Source organism: Fukomys damarensis, unplaced genomic scaffold, assembly GCF_012274545.1.
Source record: "Fukomys damarensis isolate Sample0158 unplaced genomic scaffold, DMR_v1.0_HiC HiC_scaffold_1, whole genome shotgun sequence".
NCBI lineage: Eukaryota > Metazoa > Chordata > Mammalia > Rodentia > Bathyergidae > Fukomys > Fukomys damarensis.
The window spans coordinates 61,552,815-61,574,988 of record NW_022900913.1 but is presented as its reverse complement, the minus strand read 5'-3'; the positions used below and the strand labels follow the sequence as shown (position 1 = coordinate 61,574,988).

General features: G+C 33.6%; 1 protein-coding gene across 3 annotated transcripts in view; it reads left to right on the top strand.

Moving 5' to 3' along the window:
• The window catches only part of Homer1 (homer scaffold protein 1), a 128,062-nt gene that overhangs the window by 41,166 nt on the left and 64,722 nt on the right, over nt 1-22,174 (top strand). For all 3 annotated transcript variants that reach the window (XM_010604107.3, XM_010604109.2, XM_010604111.2), the window contains exons 3-5: nt 4,754-4,885; nt 8,029-8,121; nt 12,606-12,745. In XM_010604107.3, coding sequence (XP_010602409.1) covers nt 4,754-4,885; nt 8,029-8,121; nt 12,606-12,745 — 365 coding nt within the window. The remainder of the gene's footprint in view (nt 1-4,753; nt 4,886-8,028; nt 8,122-12,605; nt 12,746-22,174) is intronic.

The following is a 22,174-nucleotide window of genomic DNA, read 5'->3' as shown; positions in this document are numbered from 1 at the left end:
CTCAGCTGCCCAAATGCTGAAATTACAGATGTGCACCACCACAGCCATCTAATTTGAAAAATTTTAAGAGAAAAAACTGTTAGGTTAATAATAGTTTTTGTTCATTAAATTCTTGGATTAATCATCGTCTTGTATTGAGTTATATGCCAATATTCTTTTTGTCAGGCAGTATGCTAGATAGTAGGAATACAGGGGTGAACAGAATAGACATAATCTCAAATACTAGGACCTAGAATTCTTTTCAGATATACTTCCATGTTAGTTTTTTCATTACTGTAATGAAATACCTGGCATAGGTACTTATGAAGAAAGGGGTATATTTAGTTATAGTTTTGGAGGCTGAACGTGGAAGCACACGAAATGACTGGTAGCAGAGATAGTTGAGGTACTGGACTTGCTTCTTTTAGCAGGCAGTTCAGAATCATAGGAAGTTTGTCAATATCAATATTAAAGCAGGACACCCTTTTCTGAAGAGAAGCGTAAGGACAGAAAGCTTAAGGTTTTATTTTAGGAGAGGCAGATGGCATAAGGTTTAAGAGCAAGGACTGCCTGGGATTATCTTTCAGTGCTACCAGTTACTGAATATTTTGAATATGAGCAAATTATTCTCTGAGCCACCTAGAACAAGGTGGCTCTAACTGGTAGTTGTAAGGATTAAAATAATTAATACCTGTAAAGCACTTAGATAGTGCCTGATGTTCCCTTCAAAACAGAGAAATGTACTCCCCCCACAGCTTTACCAGAAATTGAACCCAGAGCCTTACCTATGTTAAAGTGACCTTTCTGCCACTGAGCCATACCCTCAGTAGTGAAAAATCTATTTTATCATCAATAATTTTTTTTTTTTTTTGAGACAGTGTCTCACTATGTAGTTGAGTCTGACCTGGAACTCACTATATAGCCCAGGCTGGTCTCGAACTCACAGTGATACTTCTGCCTTAGCCTCCCAAGTGCTGGAATTATCGGCATGTGCCACCACACCTGGCACTCATGAATAAATTCTATACAACTGATTTAAATAAAGAAATTTCAAGCATCAGATTCTGGATAGTGTTGAAAAATGAGGTTCTAATTTTTCTTCAAGCTTTCTTGAAGCCTTGTGGCTTTTCCAAACCCCCACCCCCAGATTTTTGCATTTCAGCTTAGACGAGGAGACACTACAGCTAAACTCAAATTTAAGCTTTTCTTCATCATTACTAGACATTTGATCTTGAGCAATGTGTTTAACTTCTGTGTGCCTCAGTTTTCTCATCTGTAGAAGGAAACTAAAGAAAAATGCCTACGTTGTTATTAGCATTGTTGTGAAGAGTAATAAATTCAAGCAAAAGTACAAAGTGTGATACTAATCACTGTACAAACACTTGCTACTATTAGTACCATTAGGCTATTAATTATATACTACCTCATACTGGTATATAGTATATAGGTATGTATTTATATATATATGTGTGTGTAGCATATTATATAGATATTCCTTTTAGGAATAAAAGATAATATAATAAGCTTTTAGTCTGATGTTTTAGTGTGCTCATTTCTTTTTAATTAAGTTACAACATCAGAGGCTTTTACTTTGCATATTGTACATAAGTGACTAACTTATATTAACTGAATAACTGATCCTCTTCATTTTTACTTGGAGGACTTAGGAAATAGTAATTGATTTCTGTCAAGCATTATTTAGTGAAGAATAATTCTGTATATCTTGTAACTGACTTCCTCAAAAGCAACAGATATAATCTCAGGATTTAGAATGTTGATTTTTTTCCCCACTTCACTGGACCCTTTAATTTCTGTAATCTGTTTTATCTATTAGTCCAAACTACTGTTGAAATGCAATTTTATTAGACAGAAGGTTAAGTGGTCACTTCTGCAGCATATATACTTAGATAGAAGGTTAAATGGTATACAAAAGTAAAGATCAATTAAAGTAGTCCATGTCCAAGAAAAGAAACTATGTCGAATGATTAAATAGATTTTAGTTGCTGACTAACCTTCACCAGATTAAAATACTTCATTTTCCAAAAGAAGAATTTGGTGATTAAATAATCCTGTGTATTCTTCCTTCTGAAGCAATATGAACTATTGCTTTTGGCAGTTCCATTTCTGAATATATTAGAACCTTAAATAATGTGTGAATATGTTTTATACTGTTTCAGTAAAATCTGTCTTCTGTAGCAGAGTTGTATTTTTATCAGATTTTCATTGTCTGGCTACTTTTCTAAATTATTGCTGTTAACTTCAGCACTTCTCTTTTTTTTGTTTGTTTTTGGCTCACAGTGTATAGATGTTTCAGTTCATAGTTGGCTGACTCGAAGGCAGCATGGCATGCCAAAGGGCATTGCAGAGGAAAAACTGTTCACGGCAGGCACAAAGCAGAAGGTAGCAAGTGACAAGCAGCTACTCTCTTTCTGTTCCTTATATCCTATCCAGGCTGCCCACCCTTCATGGGGGTAGCACTCCCATCTGGGATGGGGCAGCCCATAAATCAATCCCAGAATCACATTCTTGATTCCAACATCACACGCCCTAGATCCAGCCACCTCTGAAAGGCCCCACCTATGACCACATGAGGCTTTAAGGCAACATCTAGATACAAACCATAACAGTGTTTAAATAAAAAATTATGACAGAAAAAGATACATTACATTAATCCCCTTCAGAATAATCTTCTTCACTTTGAACATACTTATTCCATCATTCTCGCCACTTTCTGAAGCAGCTCTGGAGTCCTATTTCATGAGTGTCTTTAGCTGTGATTACAACACTTCATAACAGGAGTAGTTGCTTTTTCGTTAGCAGGAATGTTCAGTGCCTGTCCTGTGTATGCAGTGTTTGCTTTAAGGTTTTCTGATCATGCAGCTGAGATATTGGCATGGCCAAAAGCCAGGATGGGACACTATGTGATCTGTGATGGCAAAGCATTTTTTATCTTTTTCTGAAAAAGTACAAGAACTTCAGGATTGAGTGTCATATTTTAAAGCACTAAAATTTTTTTTTAAAAGTATTCATAATAGCCTCCTCAAAGAATCTAAGAAATAAACATTTAGGTGTGGGATTTTTTTTTTTAAGTTTTTCTTCAGTCACTAAAGAACAAGTAATATAGAGGCTAGGAAGGGTTCAAGGTGGAGATTATACAGAACTCTTAACAAAGCAGAGAAATGTTCATTTGAAGTAGTTAAATGTAGTCTGAACAGCAGCACACTGATCAACTTTCTTAGGTGCCTATAAAATCTGTTGCTACACTACTTTTTGAGAGTTATTGGCATCTCATGTAAAAATGCCCTATCTCCCTGAAAATACTAGTCAGGTTGCAGATCAAATGTTCTTCAAAGACTGGTAATGACCATGATATTTTAATCATTGTTGGGTAGTCTTTATCAGCTCACCTTCTACTCTATCACATCCTGGTCTTAGGGGCTTCACCCCACATAGCCAATAAATTGTCAGCTATTTATTTACTGGTGCATTTGCTGACTCCTCATAGAATAAAGTCCATAATTACATTGCCTCTCTCTTAAATGTCTAGAATTATGCTTGGCATATAATAGGTATTTTTTTAAAATGTTGAATAAAATGAATAGTCCCTTTCTATTTGTGAATAAAGTTTTTCCATTTAGTCTTTCATTTGATGATAGCACTACATATTAGTGGATAGCCACATTTTACACATATAAAATGCTAGGCTGGAAGAAGCCTCTTTTTTGAAGGGTATGGAAGCTATATAAGAGTGAATATAGAGCTTTTCACTGAGGATGTGGGCTCTCATATAATAATGTATAACACATCTACTTACCTGTGAGAGGAAAAAGACCAATTTCTGTTTTATTGTCTTCTTTAGTAGGGTGGTTGAACATAACTTTATCCATACATGCATAGCTCATAAATACTTTACATTAATATCTGTTGTTCACCTGGTAAACAAATTTAGCTTTCTTCTGAAAATATTTGATTTCTCCTCTGCATTTAATAGTTTACCAGTTGACTGCTTATGGGTTTGATAACATGTATCTTTTTATTATTATAATAAACAGACTAAACATAATTGTTTACTTTTCTAATACTGAGAGATGTCATGAATTAATATTACAGTAGTTGAAATTTATTATGATCACTGGAGTTAATATTTTAATAATATTGCTGAAATACTAGTTTTCCAAGAAACTGTGCGTTAAAGGTTTTTCTGAGATCCTACTTTTAAATATTTAAACACTATTAAGACTGAGACCTATTTGCTTCCAGTGAGATCATCCAAAATTAATAAATACTGATCCTAAACACTCAAAAGGAAGAATTTCACCACATTAAAAAGTAAATTTTTTTGGATTCTAGGAATATTTGTTTTGAGTATAAGATACTGAAAATTTTGGTGGAGAGAGTACCATTTTATTTATAGTTTTATTAGAAACTGCATTTCCACATTGTTACTTAAAATGCTAGAAACTGTTTCTACCATTATCTATATATTTATTTATTTGGGGGGTGTCAAGACAGTGTCTCACTATGTAGTGAGACTGACCTGGAACTCACTATGTAGCTCAGGCTGGTCTCGAACTCACAGCGATCCTCCTACCTCAGCCTCCTGAGTGCTAGGATTACAGGCGTGCGCCACCACAACCGGCCATTTCTATATATTTAACATTTTGGCTTACTAGTGATACTAAACTTTTATGTGACTGAGTGATCCTTTAATTAAATGCCTATTTGCCTATTTGTTCATTTTTGACTGGTTGCTCACAGTTGCTTTCTTTTTCAGGCAATAATAAATAGCACTATCACTCCAAACATGACATTCACTAAAACATCTCAAAAGTTTGGCCAGTGGGCCGATAGCCGGGCAAACACGGTTTATGGATTAGGATTCTCCTCTGAGCATCATCTTTCGAAAGTAAGTTATAAATCATAAGATCTGAGTGAAAAATCTTCAACTTCAATTCATATGTCTTAGATATATAACAGCAAGTGAAGAGTATAAAATAGTGGAGGAATTTATTTAATATTCTCAGAACAACTGAGATTTTAGAGCAAGAAGCAAGAGCTCATTGGATCCTCTGTCCCTTGAGAAATGTCCTATACACATTAAGAACAGTCGTCATCAGTTGAGAAGGATTTGTCTGGTTAATATCTGTGTGATAGGAAATAAAAAGTAGAGATCATCGCTTTAGAAGGGATTTTGCCCAGAGATTAGCACTTTTGATTGGAAACCATCTGCAAGATAGGCAGATAGCAAGCTCTTCTAAATTGTGAAAACTGAAGGTGATAGTGATACAGACTTAAGCGTTTTGATATACCAGGCACATATAAATTAATATTACAGTTTTTTTTTCTTGTAGCACTGGGGATTGAACCCCAGGGCTTTTATACTAAGCTGTATCACCAGCTCTTTTCTTATTTTTATTTTGAAAGGATCTTGTTAAGTCACTAAGTTGCCCAGACTGGGATTTAAACTTGCTCTATCCCCTTGCCTCAGCTTCTTAGAAGTCTAGGATTTCACAGGCATGTGCCAACCTGTCCAGCATAAATTTTTAAATTTAGGGGAAATTGGTTGTATGCAGTACAGAGTGAGATGAAACAGACATCATAAATAATTCTTGGGTAATACTAACTAAGCGAATGACTGGCCACAAAGGCCAGTAAAATGTGGCACATCACCAAGGTAATATTGGAAATAAAACTATTGTCCTGCCATAAGCAAAAGCCACGCACTTGCTGTTCACACCAGCAGTACCTTGAGTTCTGGTGGATGTTACACAGAAAAAAGTATAGAAACGGGGAAAACAATCTCAGGATACAAAATGTTGATCCAGATTATTATTACTCACTTTGCTGTTCAGATTTTATGCCCACCAGACCTAAAGAGTTACTCTAAAATCTGTGTTTGGCATGTCTTTTAAAGGGCTAGCCCCGCATTTGAACACTTTATGTGTGATTTGTTATAGACAGGATATGGTGTCTTGAGAGTTGAAATTGTTCAAGTAAAATCAGAATCATATAGATAAACACATTATTTTCATTAAATTTTAAGGTGTCTTATTACAGAAATTACTCAGGTTTCTAAAGCTGAATTCTTTTTTTAAAAAAATCTTATACTGTTGTGAATGCTTATTGACTTGAAGTTATAACTACATAGTATAATAGTTGAAATAGTCCACTTTGTTCTATTCTAGTTTAGTCGTAAACTTTCCTTACCATTGATATTTTCAGTGTTTTTGTTACCTTTTTATATAAATTGTTTAAAGCTCAATTTTAAGACTATTTTAACTTTTGTCTTTGTCATTATAAATCATTCTGTGTGAGATGTGATTAAAACAAACAAGTGTGGACTGGAACGTAGCTCAGTGGTAGAGCACTTGCCTAGCATATGTGAAGCCCAGGCTTTAATGTATGTTTTAGTTAACATGGTACCTTTATGTATGTCTTATTCTCGGAATATATTTCTTGAATTGTGGTATAGGTTTGAGTTTTAGATTCAGAGTATCTCAACATAATAGAAACACAGGCATCCAGTTGAACCTTGTCATTTACTAAGCAATTCCATTGGAAAATTATCTGTTTATTTTACTTTTGCCTTTACTCAGAACTTTTTTAGAATCTTTCTATTAAAGCCTACAGCAACAAAACTGTATTTCATTTGTAACATGTGTTGACTTTGTAGCACAGTAAATTGTGGTTTGACTTATCAGATAAATCTACGTGAAATGATTTTGGGGCCCAAGTACTTTAGCATATAAATTAAGTTCTTCATTACATCTTTCAAGTCACTAAGTAGCTAGCTAATGTAGGAAAGGAGTAGTTAGTACATTCTGTCAATCAGGCTGTCTCTTCTTATTTGATTTTTTCCTGGGGATGGCTTTTATTTTTCAAGAAAAATTTTTCCTCTGTAAAGTTAGCATGTGCTTTAACTAGTTTATTCCTGTCATGAACTGTAGTATTTTGAGGGTAGATAGAATATTGGGAAACAGTGCCTAAGCTCTTAGAGCCAAGAAGTTGACGCTAAGAGCTTACATTAGTCTCTTCATAATGTGTTGATTCAGATGTGACAAAATCATAATGTGTTTTTCAAACTACCTTGAAGACTAATTTAGGTGCTTTTCAAACTAGGGGTCCCAAGGGAATTTATAATCACTTACATAAATGAAACAAGCATTAAATATTCAGGTTTAGCCATGTGAGAGTCAAAGCATGACAAGGATTTGGGGAAGGTTTGAAGGCAATTATAAATAAAGCCTTTCAAAACAAGGATGGCAGCATCATGAAGAAATGTATGACCATGTAAGAGTGACTGATGTGAGCAAGTGTGCTTATTAAGTTGTATTTGTTATGAAATCTGAAGCCATCATGCTTTTCTTTTGCTGAAAACTAAGGATATAAAAATTAGCAATAGTATAGCTTTAGGGCGGGGTTTTGGCTTAGTGGTTCCACTGCCTGCTTCTTAAGTGCAAAGTCCTGAGTTCAATCCCCAGTTTAAAAAAAAAAAAAAAAGTATAGCTATACACTAGTGGCTTAGAAATTTTGAGAAATGAAGTTTTAGTTATATATTAGTGATAATAGTAAATATTTATAATATTGAAAATAAAATGCCTTGTATGAGTTTATATCTTCGTAATGTCTAAAAGCAATTTCTCAGTACTGTAATATGCATACTTAAGAAATTCAGTTTAACAATAAAATTAATAAAGAGATTGAGTTTTCTCAGATAAACAAAACATACTATGCCTCTCTTTACTGATTCCACCTCTACTCCGTCATAGTAGGTATTTCTGAACTAGGGAGGTATATAAGTAAGCTTTCTGTCACCCACTTCTTTGCTGTACAGTGATATTTTGAATGAAACTTGTCATAGTAATTTATGGACAACAAATATTTGGTGCTTTGCTTCTTTTTCTATCTTTTTCATGTTACAAGCTACTGTTGCTCTGGAGTTTATTTGCTTGTATAAGAGTCAATTATTCAGAAATGAAAGCAAATTAAGATAAATGTGGGCACTGTGACTGCTTATTTGATTAATGTATATAGTCCTTATCCATTCAGTTTGCAGAAAAATTTCAGGAATTTAAAGAAGCTGCTCGGCTAGCAAAGGAGAAATCGCAGGAGAAGATGGAACTTACCAGTACACCTTCACAGGTAGGTGTTTTGCTCCGGTTTATATTTATGAGGCTTTTCATTTCAGATGTTATCCTTTATGCCAGAGTTAGTTAAATTTGGAAAAATAATGGCAAATTCATTTCCCAAGTGGGCATAGTGATACATTCTTTAGTTGACATCTCCTGGTAGAGAAAGATTTCTGTATGTCAGTGTCTACAGAAATATTTTTAAAATTCAGTTTAGTATTTACTCATTTAGTATTTAATGTTCATAAAAACTTAAAATCAAAAGAACACAAAGATCACAGATTGGCCTGTGTTCCATGTCCTTTTAGGTGTTGGTCAGGCAATTAAGCCATAAAAGAAGCTTAGGAAGACAAAAAATTTAGCATATTCACAGATCCCAGAAATTGGGCATGGCTTATTGTGCAGAACCACAAGGGACATTTCAGGAATCGTCAGGAAGTGGAAAACAGGAGCAAAGGGAAAGTCATGGTAGAGCCTTTGTTGGGATTTCCACTGGAAAGGCAAAGGGGCATTAAAAACAGATTGGGTGGTTTGAATAATTTCAGTTCAGGGTGATTAAGGCAAAGGAATGTTGTCTCTAAAGTGTATAGGCGGGACAGGAAGTATGGCTATAGGCTGGTTAGTTGGATAGCACATTTGTGCTTTGCGTTGAGGCCTGGATATCTAAGAATTGGGTACCCTGGAGAAAGAGAGAGTTTCTCCCTGACCAGAAGGTGTTCTTAAAATGCCAAAACATTATAAAATACAGAAAAAATTTCTAAAATGTAAATATGTCTTGTTCTACATGACATTCAAGTATACAAAAGTTAAAACATTTTTATACTTAGCACTGAGGCACAAAGTTTATCAATTTTCTAAAAGTATCAGTCACATTTTCCTTTAATTAATAATCTGTCCATCAAATTTTTTCTATCTTCAAATAAAGCTCATTAAATAGTTAAGTTTCAGTAATTTTACAAAGGTTTCAATATCTGATACATGTAGAATGGTAATTCAGCTTTTTAATAGTAGGCTTTCCTAAAATTAAATTTTTATTTCAAATTCAGTCTTAGGAGTAGGTTCCAGCTTTGTTTTGTGTCCTCCAAAGTAATTGTTTCTAATATGTATGCTGTAGCTTTCATGAAAAGAGTCAAATGCTGCAAATGTTTCTCTGGAATAATGTCAACGGTAGCAGATGTATGTGGAACTTTCTTGAAGAAGTAAACAAGAATTGCCTTGGAGTTTAATGAATAACTAAATGGTTAAACAGTTTAGAAAATTTTTTGTTTTTCAAGTCCCTCCCCACCCCTTGCATCCAACTGTACTTGGCAAAATACAAAAAAAAAAAAAAAATTTTTTTTAATAGAAAAGGATGACTTCTTAAAGTTTAAAGTACATATGTTGTGACACACTGAAAGTTTATTCTGGATTGAAGCCAAAACTCCAGTAGAACTCTCTTCTTGCAGTGACCTGGAATAAGGTCAATGATCATTTTGAAACTTCTCTTGAATCTGCATTCTCTGAGTGCTCTGATAGTGTAGTAGAGTAGGTGGCGATACCATGCTGGAGGCTGGCCCCCATGTGTGGGCCAAGGTCATTTCTTCTCCATGGGATTCAGAATATGCCTCATCTTTTGGCTTTCTTGACATTTCATAAGAGATAAGAAAAAAGAATTCTTAGCCCTTCCATAATCTCAGAATTTTTTTTCTTTATGTTGACTGCCGTTTTCTTTTTGTGATTGCAGTTTGTTTTATTGAGGGGGGGATTGATGGAGAAACAAATTAATATATGAGCAATTGTACTGACTCAAGATAGGATGTGACGGCAAAGGAAAGGTTCAGTAGATGCATATTTATACCTTATATTTTTTCCATTTTCTTATTGACTGGTTTATTTATACTGTGTTTATATAGAGAGACATGCACATGTATTTATATATATCTCAAAGAAGATATTGTTTAATAATTTTTTCCATAAGCATTTACGATAAAAATGGCTAACCATAAGAGTCTTCCTAAAGGAAATTATCCTTTTTTTTCCAGAAATTTATAATCCAGTAAATATTCCCTAAGTTTTATTTTAATGTCTGATTCAAAGATAAAATGTTTTGTAGAAGGATAAGGTGGCTTTTTTTAAAAGGAATAACCAAAGTTGAATGTTTAGAAAATACACAAAATTTAGATTGAAAAAGTCAAAACTAGAGATGTAAAAATATATTAAATAGAAGACAGATTTCCAGTGCCACTTGCAGCATATCTAAAATTTCTGAATTTTTTTTTTGTTGTTGTTGTTACTTATGTGGTAGGAAAAAAGAGTTTTTTTCTTTTATGCTTTTATTTACTATCAAAACTTTTTCTTGTTTTCATGAGCAAATATGAGATTTTTAAAAAATATATACTTTGTGTAGACTGTTTTTTATTTTTAATAACCTAATATTTCTTTAAAGCTAGTTGATATTTAAGTCTTCTGATGAAAAGCTTGCTGCCTTGACATACTGGAATTGTTGCAGTGTTTAGTAGTTCTTCCTCTTCCTTTTCTTTCCTAATTTCCCTCTGAGATCAGTCTTCCCATTTCTGTAGCATCAAGATTCATGCATTTCCCAGGCCCTATACCTCAACTCTCATTTTTACTCCTGAATCACACTGCTACCCATCTTCTCCTCTAGCTTTTGATCCTAATCTGTATCTTTCCTCCACATTCTTGTCAGCTAAGTCCAGAAAATTCTTAAATTAATCCTTGGCTTCTAACTCTGCTTATTCTCTTTGATTTTTAACAAGATTTTTTTTTTAATCAAATCTTGGCCAAATTAACTCGGACTGTCAACCTTGATTACTGGGGTTTGTCCTATTTTATAGAGAAATAGGCCTCATTTATTAATACAAAAGTTGTTAATCTCGGTTTTTTTTAATAGCTGCTTAAATCTTTTCTGGCAAATTAAGGTAATCCATAACTGACAAAATAGTAACATTGTTGATTACTGGTTATTTATCCATTTAGTAGAATTTGATTTTGTTGTAAAACAGTTTTAGGGCCAGGGATTTGGCTCAGTGGTTCCACCGCCTGCCTTGCAAGCTCAAAGACCCGAGTTCGATCCCCGGTACCAAAAAAAAAGAAAGTTTTATATTGCCATATTATACTATAGGTTTTATTCATACTTTGACTATCAGTGAATAGAAACAAAGACATTTCTGGAGAAAGATTAGTAAGAAAGAAAGATTTAGTAAGAATGAAGTTAAAGGTCAAAATAAAGGTTTCATTGACAGTTACAAGTGATTAATTGATAATTTGGAATTAAGAAAGCATACCCTTGAAATTTGATAGCTTATATAATTTATAGCAATATACTACTAGTTAAGCGATTTAAATTTGAGATAAAATGCATATAACAATATAAAATAAAAAGTACCAAAAAGAATTCTTACACATTAATATTTTCCATATTTCTTTCTAGCACTTCATGTATAGCATTTTAAATGTAAAGTATATGTTATAACCTAGATACTGTTTTATATAGTCATCTCTTCTGTTATAAGCATTTTTTATCTTCATATTGTTTGAAGAAATCTTGAATTCTCTCAGTTGACAAATTATGACCATCCTTACCCACTCTGTTAGACACTTGGGTTTTCATTTTTCCTTCTAGCAGAGATATTGCAGTTGTTGAGTTCTATTGCCCAGGGACCATAACAGGTCTGCCACATTACTCATTAGCACTCATTAGCATTACTTGCTAGCACCTCCCCTAGTTAACAGTTTATCAGATGACCATCTTTCTCATTCCTAGTGCCAAATTTGGATAGTCTCATGATGGCAGACACAAGAATTAAGTATCAGCTTGAATTCATATTAAATTGCATTTGTTGTCCAAAGGGATATATTCACTGTGATAGGGAAATCTTATTTCAACCAAAATTCAGAGGAATTTTTCTGAGAAATAAGTCCATTCTGAGTACCAGACACAAACTGAAATGTACTAATGTCATTATGTATGCTATATTAGAGAAGTATTTCTGGTTTCTTTTCTGAATAGCTCTGTGTGAACTGAAAAGTAAGCAGATTAAAAACTTTAAACTTTTTAAAGTTAAACTTTTTGCAGACTTCATTGTCCCCTTTGCCTTCCTTATTCTTCTTGCATCCTTCTCATTACCTCCTTCTTCCTCAAAATAACACGTTTTGAATTTGTGTGCCATCTTATTTTTCTGAATATTCTTTGCATATTGTATTCTGACCATTAGTTACTTTACATTAACCTAAAAGTTCTTCACCTTTTTAAAACTACATATCTAAAATATATTTTGGTGAATTTTTATGAAAGTTGCTTTTGCTTCAGAAAAGTGTTTCTTGTTGGGCGTAGGCACATGTCTCAGCTATGTGGAAGACTGAGGCAGGCATTACATTTCAGTGGAAATTTGGTTCATATGAAAGGATGCATCACAGTCACTTTTAACCTTAAGATTACATTGTGTGCTTGAACTAAAATGTAACTCTTTTCTTTTTTTCCCATCTCCTTTTTTCAAGGAATCGGCAGGTGGAGATCTTCAGTCTCCTTTAACACCAGAAAGTATCAATGGAACAGATGATGAGAGAACACCTGATGTGACCCAGAACTCAGAGTCAAGAGCTGAACCAACTCAGAATGCATTGCCATTTTCACATAGGTACAGATTCAATTCCACAATCATGATTAAGTAAAATATGTAAATAAGAAAGTTTTTTTGTTTTCAGATACTCTCAAGGTCATAGTTTTATTAATTTGAGTATTGTTGCTGGAATGAACATTTCCTTTATCTGTGTAGAAGAAATGTGGAATATTGAGTTACTACAGAAAAATTGCTTTTCAGCAAAAGAAAATATTATGAATCCCTTCTTTTTTTTTTTTTTTTAATAGGCCCTTAAGGGCTCCCTGTGTTAACCTGGTTTCTCTTTTCTTATATGCTCTTAAAGGGTTAGAAGTTGTATTTTTTAAAAAAAAATAGGCTTTCCACTCTGAAATTATACTCTACCATATAGGGTGATCTCATGTGATTTCACAGAAAGAACCAGTTAGTATAGAAACTTACAGCATAAGCTGGTTAATGTTAATGGCAGATTTATTTTTGCTTAAGAGTGGAAAGTAAAGCCTAACTTGCTTCTGAATTTTAAAAGAATTTCATATTCTGCAGGGATAATTTGTCCTAAATGTGTTGCAAACCAGATACTATAATTATTGGCTATACTGTGGTATTTTTAGGATATAAAGAGAACTATTGTAGTATTGCAAATGTAAAATCAATACCTTATCTGTCTTAAAGTTAATTTTTATGCTTTGCTTTTCACTAGTGTTTATTAAAATTAAGAAAATAAGACAAATTTTCTTTTGTATATTTTTCTGTCTTACCAGTTTTTTTTGTGGTACCAGGCATCAAATTCAGGACCTTGCGCTTGCAAGGCAGGCACAGTGGCACTGAGCTAAATCCTTGGCCCTGGCTGCTTCTTAAAAATCAATTTCTTAAGAATTGTGAAGTGAGATACTTCAAATTCTCTTTCTCATGAGAATTTCTACTTCAGTTGAAATGTATTCAATAGTAGGCGTTCAAAATGAAATATATTAGATACTAACGTTGAGGCGTAATGATCAGGCTAAGAAGAAAATTAAGGGTTTTTGAAATGAATAAGAAAAAACAATTTGACTACAAAGCTCTTCTTGTTGGTTGGTTAAATGCTAATAGTTTTGAACAAAATCATTAAACTTATTTTGCATTTATAATAGATTTCATGCGAAACATGAAAACTGCCAGTTCTAACTTGAGTATGTTCGCATTATTTAACAATCCATTTTTCAAAACTATAATTCTTTTGTAATCTTACCAAAGATATTTTACAAATGATGTAATTAATATGGGTACTTACATTTAAAGAAGGAAAATTTTTCTTCTTATTAAGTTACATTTCACATATCTATTTAATAAATAAACAACACCACTGATCATTATTATACTTGATTTCTAAGTCCTGTGCATTGAATACTGTGACATTTAGAAATAAAAACTTTCTAATATAACATTCAAAAAGCTATTTCTGGTTTACTTTCTACACGTACAATTCTCTAAATGTTTAGTTTTGTTGGTCATTAGTATTTGGCATTACTTACTTGGGATTGGTCTTCATCTAACTGATTTCTCTCTGTTCATGGCTGTTTAATAGGAATCACTTTAAAGGCCAGGGATTTAGCTCAGTGGCACTGTGCCTGCCCCACAGTGCAAGGTCCTGAGTTCAATCCCGGGTACCAAAAAACAAACAAAACTTTATAATAGGAATCACTTTGGCTTGACGTTATAGCTTCTTTGATTACTGCAATTTATAGATTAGCCTTGGAGATATTTGACAGAAGTTTGAATATAAAGCTTAGCAGGAATTATGTTAAAAATATTATGTACTTTTTTTTTTTTTTTTTTGGTACCAGGGATTGAACTCGGGTCCTTGCGCTTGCAAGGCAGGCCACCGAACCACTGAGCTAAATCCCTGGCCCATGTACTCTTAGTGATTTTATTATTTTAAGAATGCTAAGGCCAAGTGTGATGTAGCTCACATCTGTAATCCTAGCACTTGGGAGACTGAGGCAGGAGGGTTGTTATGAGTTCAAGGCCATCCTGGGCTACATAGTGAGTTCAAGGCCAGAGCAAACTACAGAGTGAGCCCCTGTCTCAAAAAAACAACAACAAAAAACTTAACTACAGAATTTTAGAAGACTTAGTCTCTAAATTTGTTTTTATTTTGCTATTAATTAATATTCATCTAGTTACTGGGGATATTCGCTCAGTGGTAGAGGACTTGCCTAGCATACTGAGTGCCTTGGATTCCATTCCAGCACTGCAAAAAAAGAGACTAAAAACTGATTCAGCAGTATGTACTAGATTACAGTGTAAAATATTAAAGCTTGAAAGCATGTGTCTTTGGCACATGTGAAGACTAAATCTTAGGATACAGATGAGTTGTCCTAGGTCACATAGCTCATTAGCAAAGACTTGGAGTCAGTCTCTCAGTTATTTTGACCTTAGTATGTACTGTCATCTAGTAGTATATTTCAGTCGAATACCCAACACAAGCACATTGTTGTGTCAGAAAGGTCTATAAATGTTCCTATCCTGGGAGACCTGTGTACATATAATGTTTCATGAATTACAGACAAAAGTATTAAAATTAATTTTATTTAAATTTTAAACTCTCAAGTGTTTAAATTAGATATACTGTTCTTTTTTCCATGACGAAGGAAGACAACATCTTACGTTCTTAAGGGTTATTTAGACTATTCATCATCCTTCCTTAAGATTTGTTTTAACAAAAAAAGAATGAGTAACAAGAAAAATTTTCCAGTATCTGGTCTGGTTGATTCTGTTTTGCTGCTAAATAAGGAGCAAAATCACAAGAATGTTTGTACTTTAAAAACTTTGGGAACATAGGGAACAGTGTGATCTAGTCAGTCAAGTTCATTATGAATTGACTGCATTAATAGCTACTTCCATTCTTCTTAAAACTCAGATTTCGTTCTTCATTAATTCATTAACATAAGGAAGCTTTGATTTTTTTCATTTAGCCCGGAAACTTTTAGTAATGTAGTTATAATTTATTCTTTACTCACTGCTTTATGTTCAAAGTTTATTATGTAGCTTTGATTTCATTTTATAATTTTTTATTATAACATTTTTCAGATATGTATATAATAGACTACCATAAAGGACTCCTATGAACATAGTGGCCAGCTGTTACAGTTTTTTAAAAATGACCAGTATTACTTCATCTCTACCGCCCCCTGCTCCTCTACCACTGTATTAATTTAAAGCAAATCATCCACAGATACTTTTTTTTTTTTTTGGTACCGGGGATTAAACTCTGGTCCTTGCGCTTGCAGGGCAGGCCACCGAACCACTGAGCTAAATTCCCGGCCCTACTTTTTTAAAGTTAATTTTGAGGTTTAAAAAACTTTTAGTACTAAGCTGTTAAAACCATATCTATTTCAATGGCATTGTAGGTTACCTTAAATCATTGACTTCTTACTCTGATTTTTATATTATGCTGCTGAACTAAATTTTAAATGCACGAGCTGCTTAGTACTTTTATGTCATAAACTATGTGAAAATACTTATTGAATAAGTTTCATAGAATCGATACTTTTAGTGTACTTTTTTTTAAGAGGCAAGAGAATGGTTTATTAGGTAAAGATTTTAGAAATATAGGACACACTTAAGGGTGGAGTGCAGGTGCTCAAAGAAATGAGGCAACTTCTTTAAATGCTTTAAATGTTTAAGAATGTGTGAAACCGGGAGCTCATGAGGATTAAATATTTACTAATGTCTTTGGGGAAATGTTACTATATTTTATCTAAATTTCTATTTATTTCTTTAAAAATTATTTTTAACCAAAATAATACTATCCCTTTAGGATTTAATAGATACACACTGACCCACAATGTCTCACGGCAGCCTTTGAGCTAATAGTCTTAGATTAGCTGTGAAGTAGATACTAATACTTGCAGGTGCATATGATACAGGGTTTTACTGTCTCCTAGGAAATGGTTTGCTTTGTAGTGTCAGGTGTGTGAAATTCTATAATGTACTTATTTCTTATAAATAATAAACAATAGTTTTTTTAAGATTTAAAACTACATAATATTCTCTTGGAAATAGTCCAGTGATGTTGGAATGTAATACTGAAAACTAAGTTTTCATTTTGTTTATTATAGTATTATGATTCTCTAATACGCAGTACAATGTTTATAAATAGCTGCTGTCATATTTTGAGAACAGATGTGTATATAAACCAACAGATTGTGAAGCTATTTTTGTACTGAAAAAAATTTGATAGCATTTTGACTACTATAATGGAAAATAAGCTTTTGGGGTTTTTTGGGAGGGTGGTATCGGGAATTGAACTCAGGGCGTCATGCTTGCCAGGAAGACACTGTGCCACTGAGCTGTATCCCCAGCCCCAAAATAGGCTCTTTTAAACATTGAATATATTTAGATTTTTTCTAATGTTTAGATTATGTGTTCTCATGGTGCTGCTAGTCCTTATAGATTTTAGAGGTACTGCATGTATCTTCTATTAGAGATTTTTCTACTGCTTCATGTGTTTATATTTTCAACAGATGCTCAGAGGAAGTGTGCACAAATGTTACCTTTTTAGTATTTTGATATTGCTGTGAGTTTAATTATAATTTCACTAAAGGTTATAAGATATCAGTAATTTGACATTATATTATCAAAATTTTACTATCAAAGTTTTAGAAACCCACTATATACTTTTAAAAGACTGACTAGGGTCTGGGGATTTAGCTCAGTGGTGCTGCTGCCTGCCTTGAAAGCACAAAGTCCCAAGTTAAATCCCCAGTACTCCTCCCCACAAGAAAGCCTTACTAGGGATTTTTGTACAATTCAAAACTAAATTTCAATGGAAATTTTAAAATATAGGCCAGGGATTTAGCTCAGTGGCACCATGCCTGCCTTGCAAGAGCAAGGTCCTGAGTCGATCCCTGGTACCAAAAAAATTTTTTTTAAATATATAAAGTACTTATTTTTTAAACTAAAAATATGCAAAAAGTACTTATCTTGAAGTAAATACAGTTTGCACCTATTTGAAGATGAAATAAATAGCAAAAAATGAATAGCTTGTACAAGTGCTAAAGTACTGTTCTCTATACTATGGTATCTGTCTCCGTCTTCTGTGGGTAGAAAACAAAACAGATGGTTGTAGTTATGAAGTAAAGTGAAAATCATTTCTGTGGATAATCTTTGTATAAAACTTTGTATATAAATCTGGGAATTGATTTCACAAGATGTTACTGTATCATTAGTATAATTGTAAAAGAGAAACTAAGCTATAGAATTTTTCTTAAGGATTTAGTCCTAATTAGCTTGAGTATCGTTGCTCTACCATCAAACCTCAAAAATTAAGTTAGATTTTTCAAAATTAATTGAAGGCAAAGATAGTTTTTGAGTCTTAGAGACAATTTAGAGATTTTGGAATTTCCTTTACTATAATTGTGAATGGGTAGCATTTTATAAGAAATACGATAGTTGTAAATAATTAACATGCCTTTATTTTCTTCTAAAGTCTTTAAAAGATTTTGAGGAAAATGTTAAAATTTGCTAATGCATTATACGATATACATTTTTTACAAAAAGAAAAATATACTCTTTTTCATGTGAGAAAGATTACTAAGCACCTCTCATGGGAATTATTATTAATAGGAAAGAATGTTCATCCACCTCTAAGTAATTGTCAGCTTCCATTTTTAAGATGACCAGCTGAAATTAAAAGTGTGGTCATTTGCCAGAGGTTAAATTAAGTGTAGATCAATTACAGTCTCTTTCTGTAGAAGGATTTTTAAAATTCCTTTTCTCTGTTTTTGTTCATAGCAGACTACAGTGGGGGTTCCGCTGGAATACAGGTGTGTGATATGAACAGTTCTGCCCTAGGATATAAGGAAAAATGTTTTTCCTTTCAACTGGGCTTTTCTCTTTCTTCTTGGCAGACTAATAAGAGCTAACTGAGATCAATTTATGAACATAGCCTGAGACTAGGCAAGCTTTGTAAGTGTGAAATTTATAATATTTAAGGTCTGTGGTAAAGTGCACTTATGCAGGGTTCCTCTGAGGATACTAAAGTTTTTGAAAAATGAGCCCAGAGGGATGGAGAATAGATGACCCATCTAGTTTCCATTCTAGACCTTACACAGAAATGTTTATAAAGATTGGAGCCAAGTCTTTCTTTTTGGGGATACCACCTTGAATTCACATTTCATATGGAAATAAGTTGGCAGTTCACTTAAGTGTATTGCAAGTAGTCATGCTCCAGATACTACTTACAGTGTGTGTAAACTATATAGTCATGACTATATGGCTGAAATAAATGTCCATCATGCTTTTATTTGTATCAGTTTGCTGTTTTCCATTTATAGTTTAGGTAGATCATATATCCATTGTTGGTCAAGTCATTAATTTTTATGACTCTGTCCTGAATTGAAGTGTAACAGTTGGTATGAGAAATTCGGAAATATATGGAACTTTGGCTATTATTGCACTCAGCACTTGATTTTAATAGAAGTAGAAGCAAGTCCAGAGAAGCATGTTGTTTAGTAACATCATTTGCTAAAATGCTAGATTAGAGCAATCTCCGGAAGCACTAATCATTAGACACTATCCTGGTTGAGACAGCTCTTTCTCTGCTAAACTCTAACGAAGTTTATGTTCTGTATCCTTTCAGATACCATCATCCTGATTTTTTTCATTGTTCATATTTGCCATTGCTTGTTAAACTCCTCCACTAGATTTTTTAGCTTCGAACTAAGCCTTACTCCTTGGCTTTCTTGGTATCCCATATAGTTTGTAGCCATTTTAGATATGTTATAGAGAATGAATAAATATTTAAGCATATAAATATATACTTTTATTCATATGCTCAGTTGACGCTGAGGCATATAAGTTGGTGGAACTTGTTAGCATTGAAAATATATCACATATTGGGCAATACTAACAGTAAAATCTTGGTTTGAGGGAATAATTCATTTCAGAAGCATGCTTATAATCCAAAGCATTTGTATATCAAAGCAAATTTCCCCTGAAGAAATAATGGATGCTTAGGTTATTTGTTCCACAACCCAAAAATATTCATATAAAAATTATTAAAATACTGTAAGATAATATAAAATATAAAGAAAAATAAATTGTACTTACCTTTGAAAACTTTTATGGCTGGTTGAGAGACACAAGAGGAGGATTATTTTTTAGGCCAACTTCCACTGTCACTAATGGAATCACTACTACTTATGGGCTCATTGGAATCTTTTTCTCTTTGTAACTTTAACAAAGAACTATCCAGTGACACTCGTTTTTGCCTCCTTTTTAATATGTTGCAGAAAAGTGACATGGCATTGTCAGACACATTCATCATTCATACTGCTACAGCCTTGTTCAAGTAGTTGTTTTTGCAGAATTTTGCAGTTACCCATATGTTATGCATTTCCATAATCTCATTTGAAGTGAGGAGTTCCTCTGCCTTTTTCTCCTCCTCCTGCTCAGATGAGATCCTCTCCTCTTGCTGTTGGGAGATGATCACCCATAATCCCACAGTAAGAGATGGGAGAAACCACTGACTCAGTTGTAGTCATGTGACATTTGGCATCACATACTACTCATACTGAAAGCCATTGAAGTTTACCAAATAAAAATTTATTAGGGCCAGGGATTTAGCTCAGTGGTGCCGCTGCCTGCCTGCAAGGGCAAGGACCTGAGTTTGATCCCTGGTACCAAAAAATAAAATAAATAAAATAAAATTTATTAGAAGAGTGGAACACTAGCAGAACAAGTTACTAGCAATCCAAGGTTTTACTGTGTACCAATTTGAAGAATCACCAATTTAAAATCATAATTCTATCAAGATACATCATGTAAAGGTACAAGATCCCAATGATGAATGTATTGTATAGCGAAAATGCATCAATAAATTTAATGAAAAAAATAAATTTTAAAAATCATAATTCTAGGAGGATCCACTTATTTATATTACATTTACCTCTTTTTTTAAGACAGGATCTTGCTTTGTAGTTCAGACTGGCCTTAAACTCGCTATATAACCTAAGCTGGCCTCAAATTGCAGCAGTACTCCTGCCTCATACTCTAAAGAGCTGGGATTATAGGCATGCACCACCACACCTGGCTCTTGCATTTATTATTTTTAATAATTTTATAGAGATATGATTCACATACTGACCAATTTATGGGTTTAAACAGTTTAACAATTTTAATATATTCAAATACTTTACAGACTTCACCATAGTAAACTTGAGAACATTTTCATCACCACCCCCTCCAAAACTCTGTACCCATTAGTCATCATTCTTTTTCCTCACATACATACTCTGCTCTCCTCCAATGCTAAACAACCACTAATCTGCTTGTCACTAGAGATTTGCCTGTTCTGAACATTTCATATAAATGGAATCATAGCAGGTTTAAGGGTATACCTCACTGATAAAATGCTCACCTGCCATACATGATGCCGTGTTCAATCCCCAAGATTGCCAAAAAATTTTATATATGTTCTTTTGTGACTGGCTTCTTTTACTTGGTACAGTATGTGGTGTGTTGTTTTGTTGTGCTGTTTTGTATTGTATTTTGTGACAGGGTCTCACTATATAGTTCAGGCTGACCTTGAACTCACTATGTATCTCAGGATGGCCTCAAACTCAGCAATTCTCCTGCCTCAGCCTCCTGAGTGCTGGGACTACAGGTATTCACCACCACACCTGCTACTGTAGTGTTTTTAGGTTCGTTTGTATTTTAGAATGTTATCAGAGCTTCATTTCCTTTCATTGCTGAATAATATTCCCATTGTATAGCATTCATTTATCAGTTAGACATTCTGGTTGTTTTCTACTTCTAAAATGTTATATTATTAAAAATAATGTTGTTCTGAACATTTATGCTTGAGTGTTTTTGTGGACATATGTTTTCACTTCTGTTAGGAAATTTCCCCCCAATAACGTGTAAGAGTTCCAATTTCTGCATATAGTGCCACCAACACTTACTGCCTTTTTGTGTATTTGTTTCACAGTGCTAGGGATGGAACCCAGGGCCTCATGCATGCTAGACAAGCACTTTATCACTGAACTAAACCCCCAGCCCTCTGTCTCTTGTTATAACCATCCTGATAATTATGATAGTGTCTCATTGTGATTTTCATTTTCCTAGTGGCTAATCATGTTGAACATCTTTTCATGTATTAAGCAGCCACTTACATGTCTTCTTTGGAAAAATGGCCATTGATATCCTTTGTCCTTTTTTTTTTTTATTTAGTACTGGGGAATTGAACTCAGGACCTTGGTGTTTGTGAGGCAGGCACCATCCTTTGCCCATTTTTAATTGGGCTGTTTTTCTCTTTATTTTTGCGTTGTAAGAATCCTTTATATATTCTAAATATTAGCCCTTTGCTTGAAAAATTATTTGCACATATTTCTCTAATTCTGTAAGTTGTTTCTTCATTATTTTGATGGTGTGCTTTACAGCACAATTTTTTTTATACCAGAGTTTGAACTCAGGACCTTGCACTTG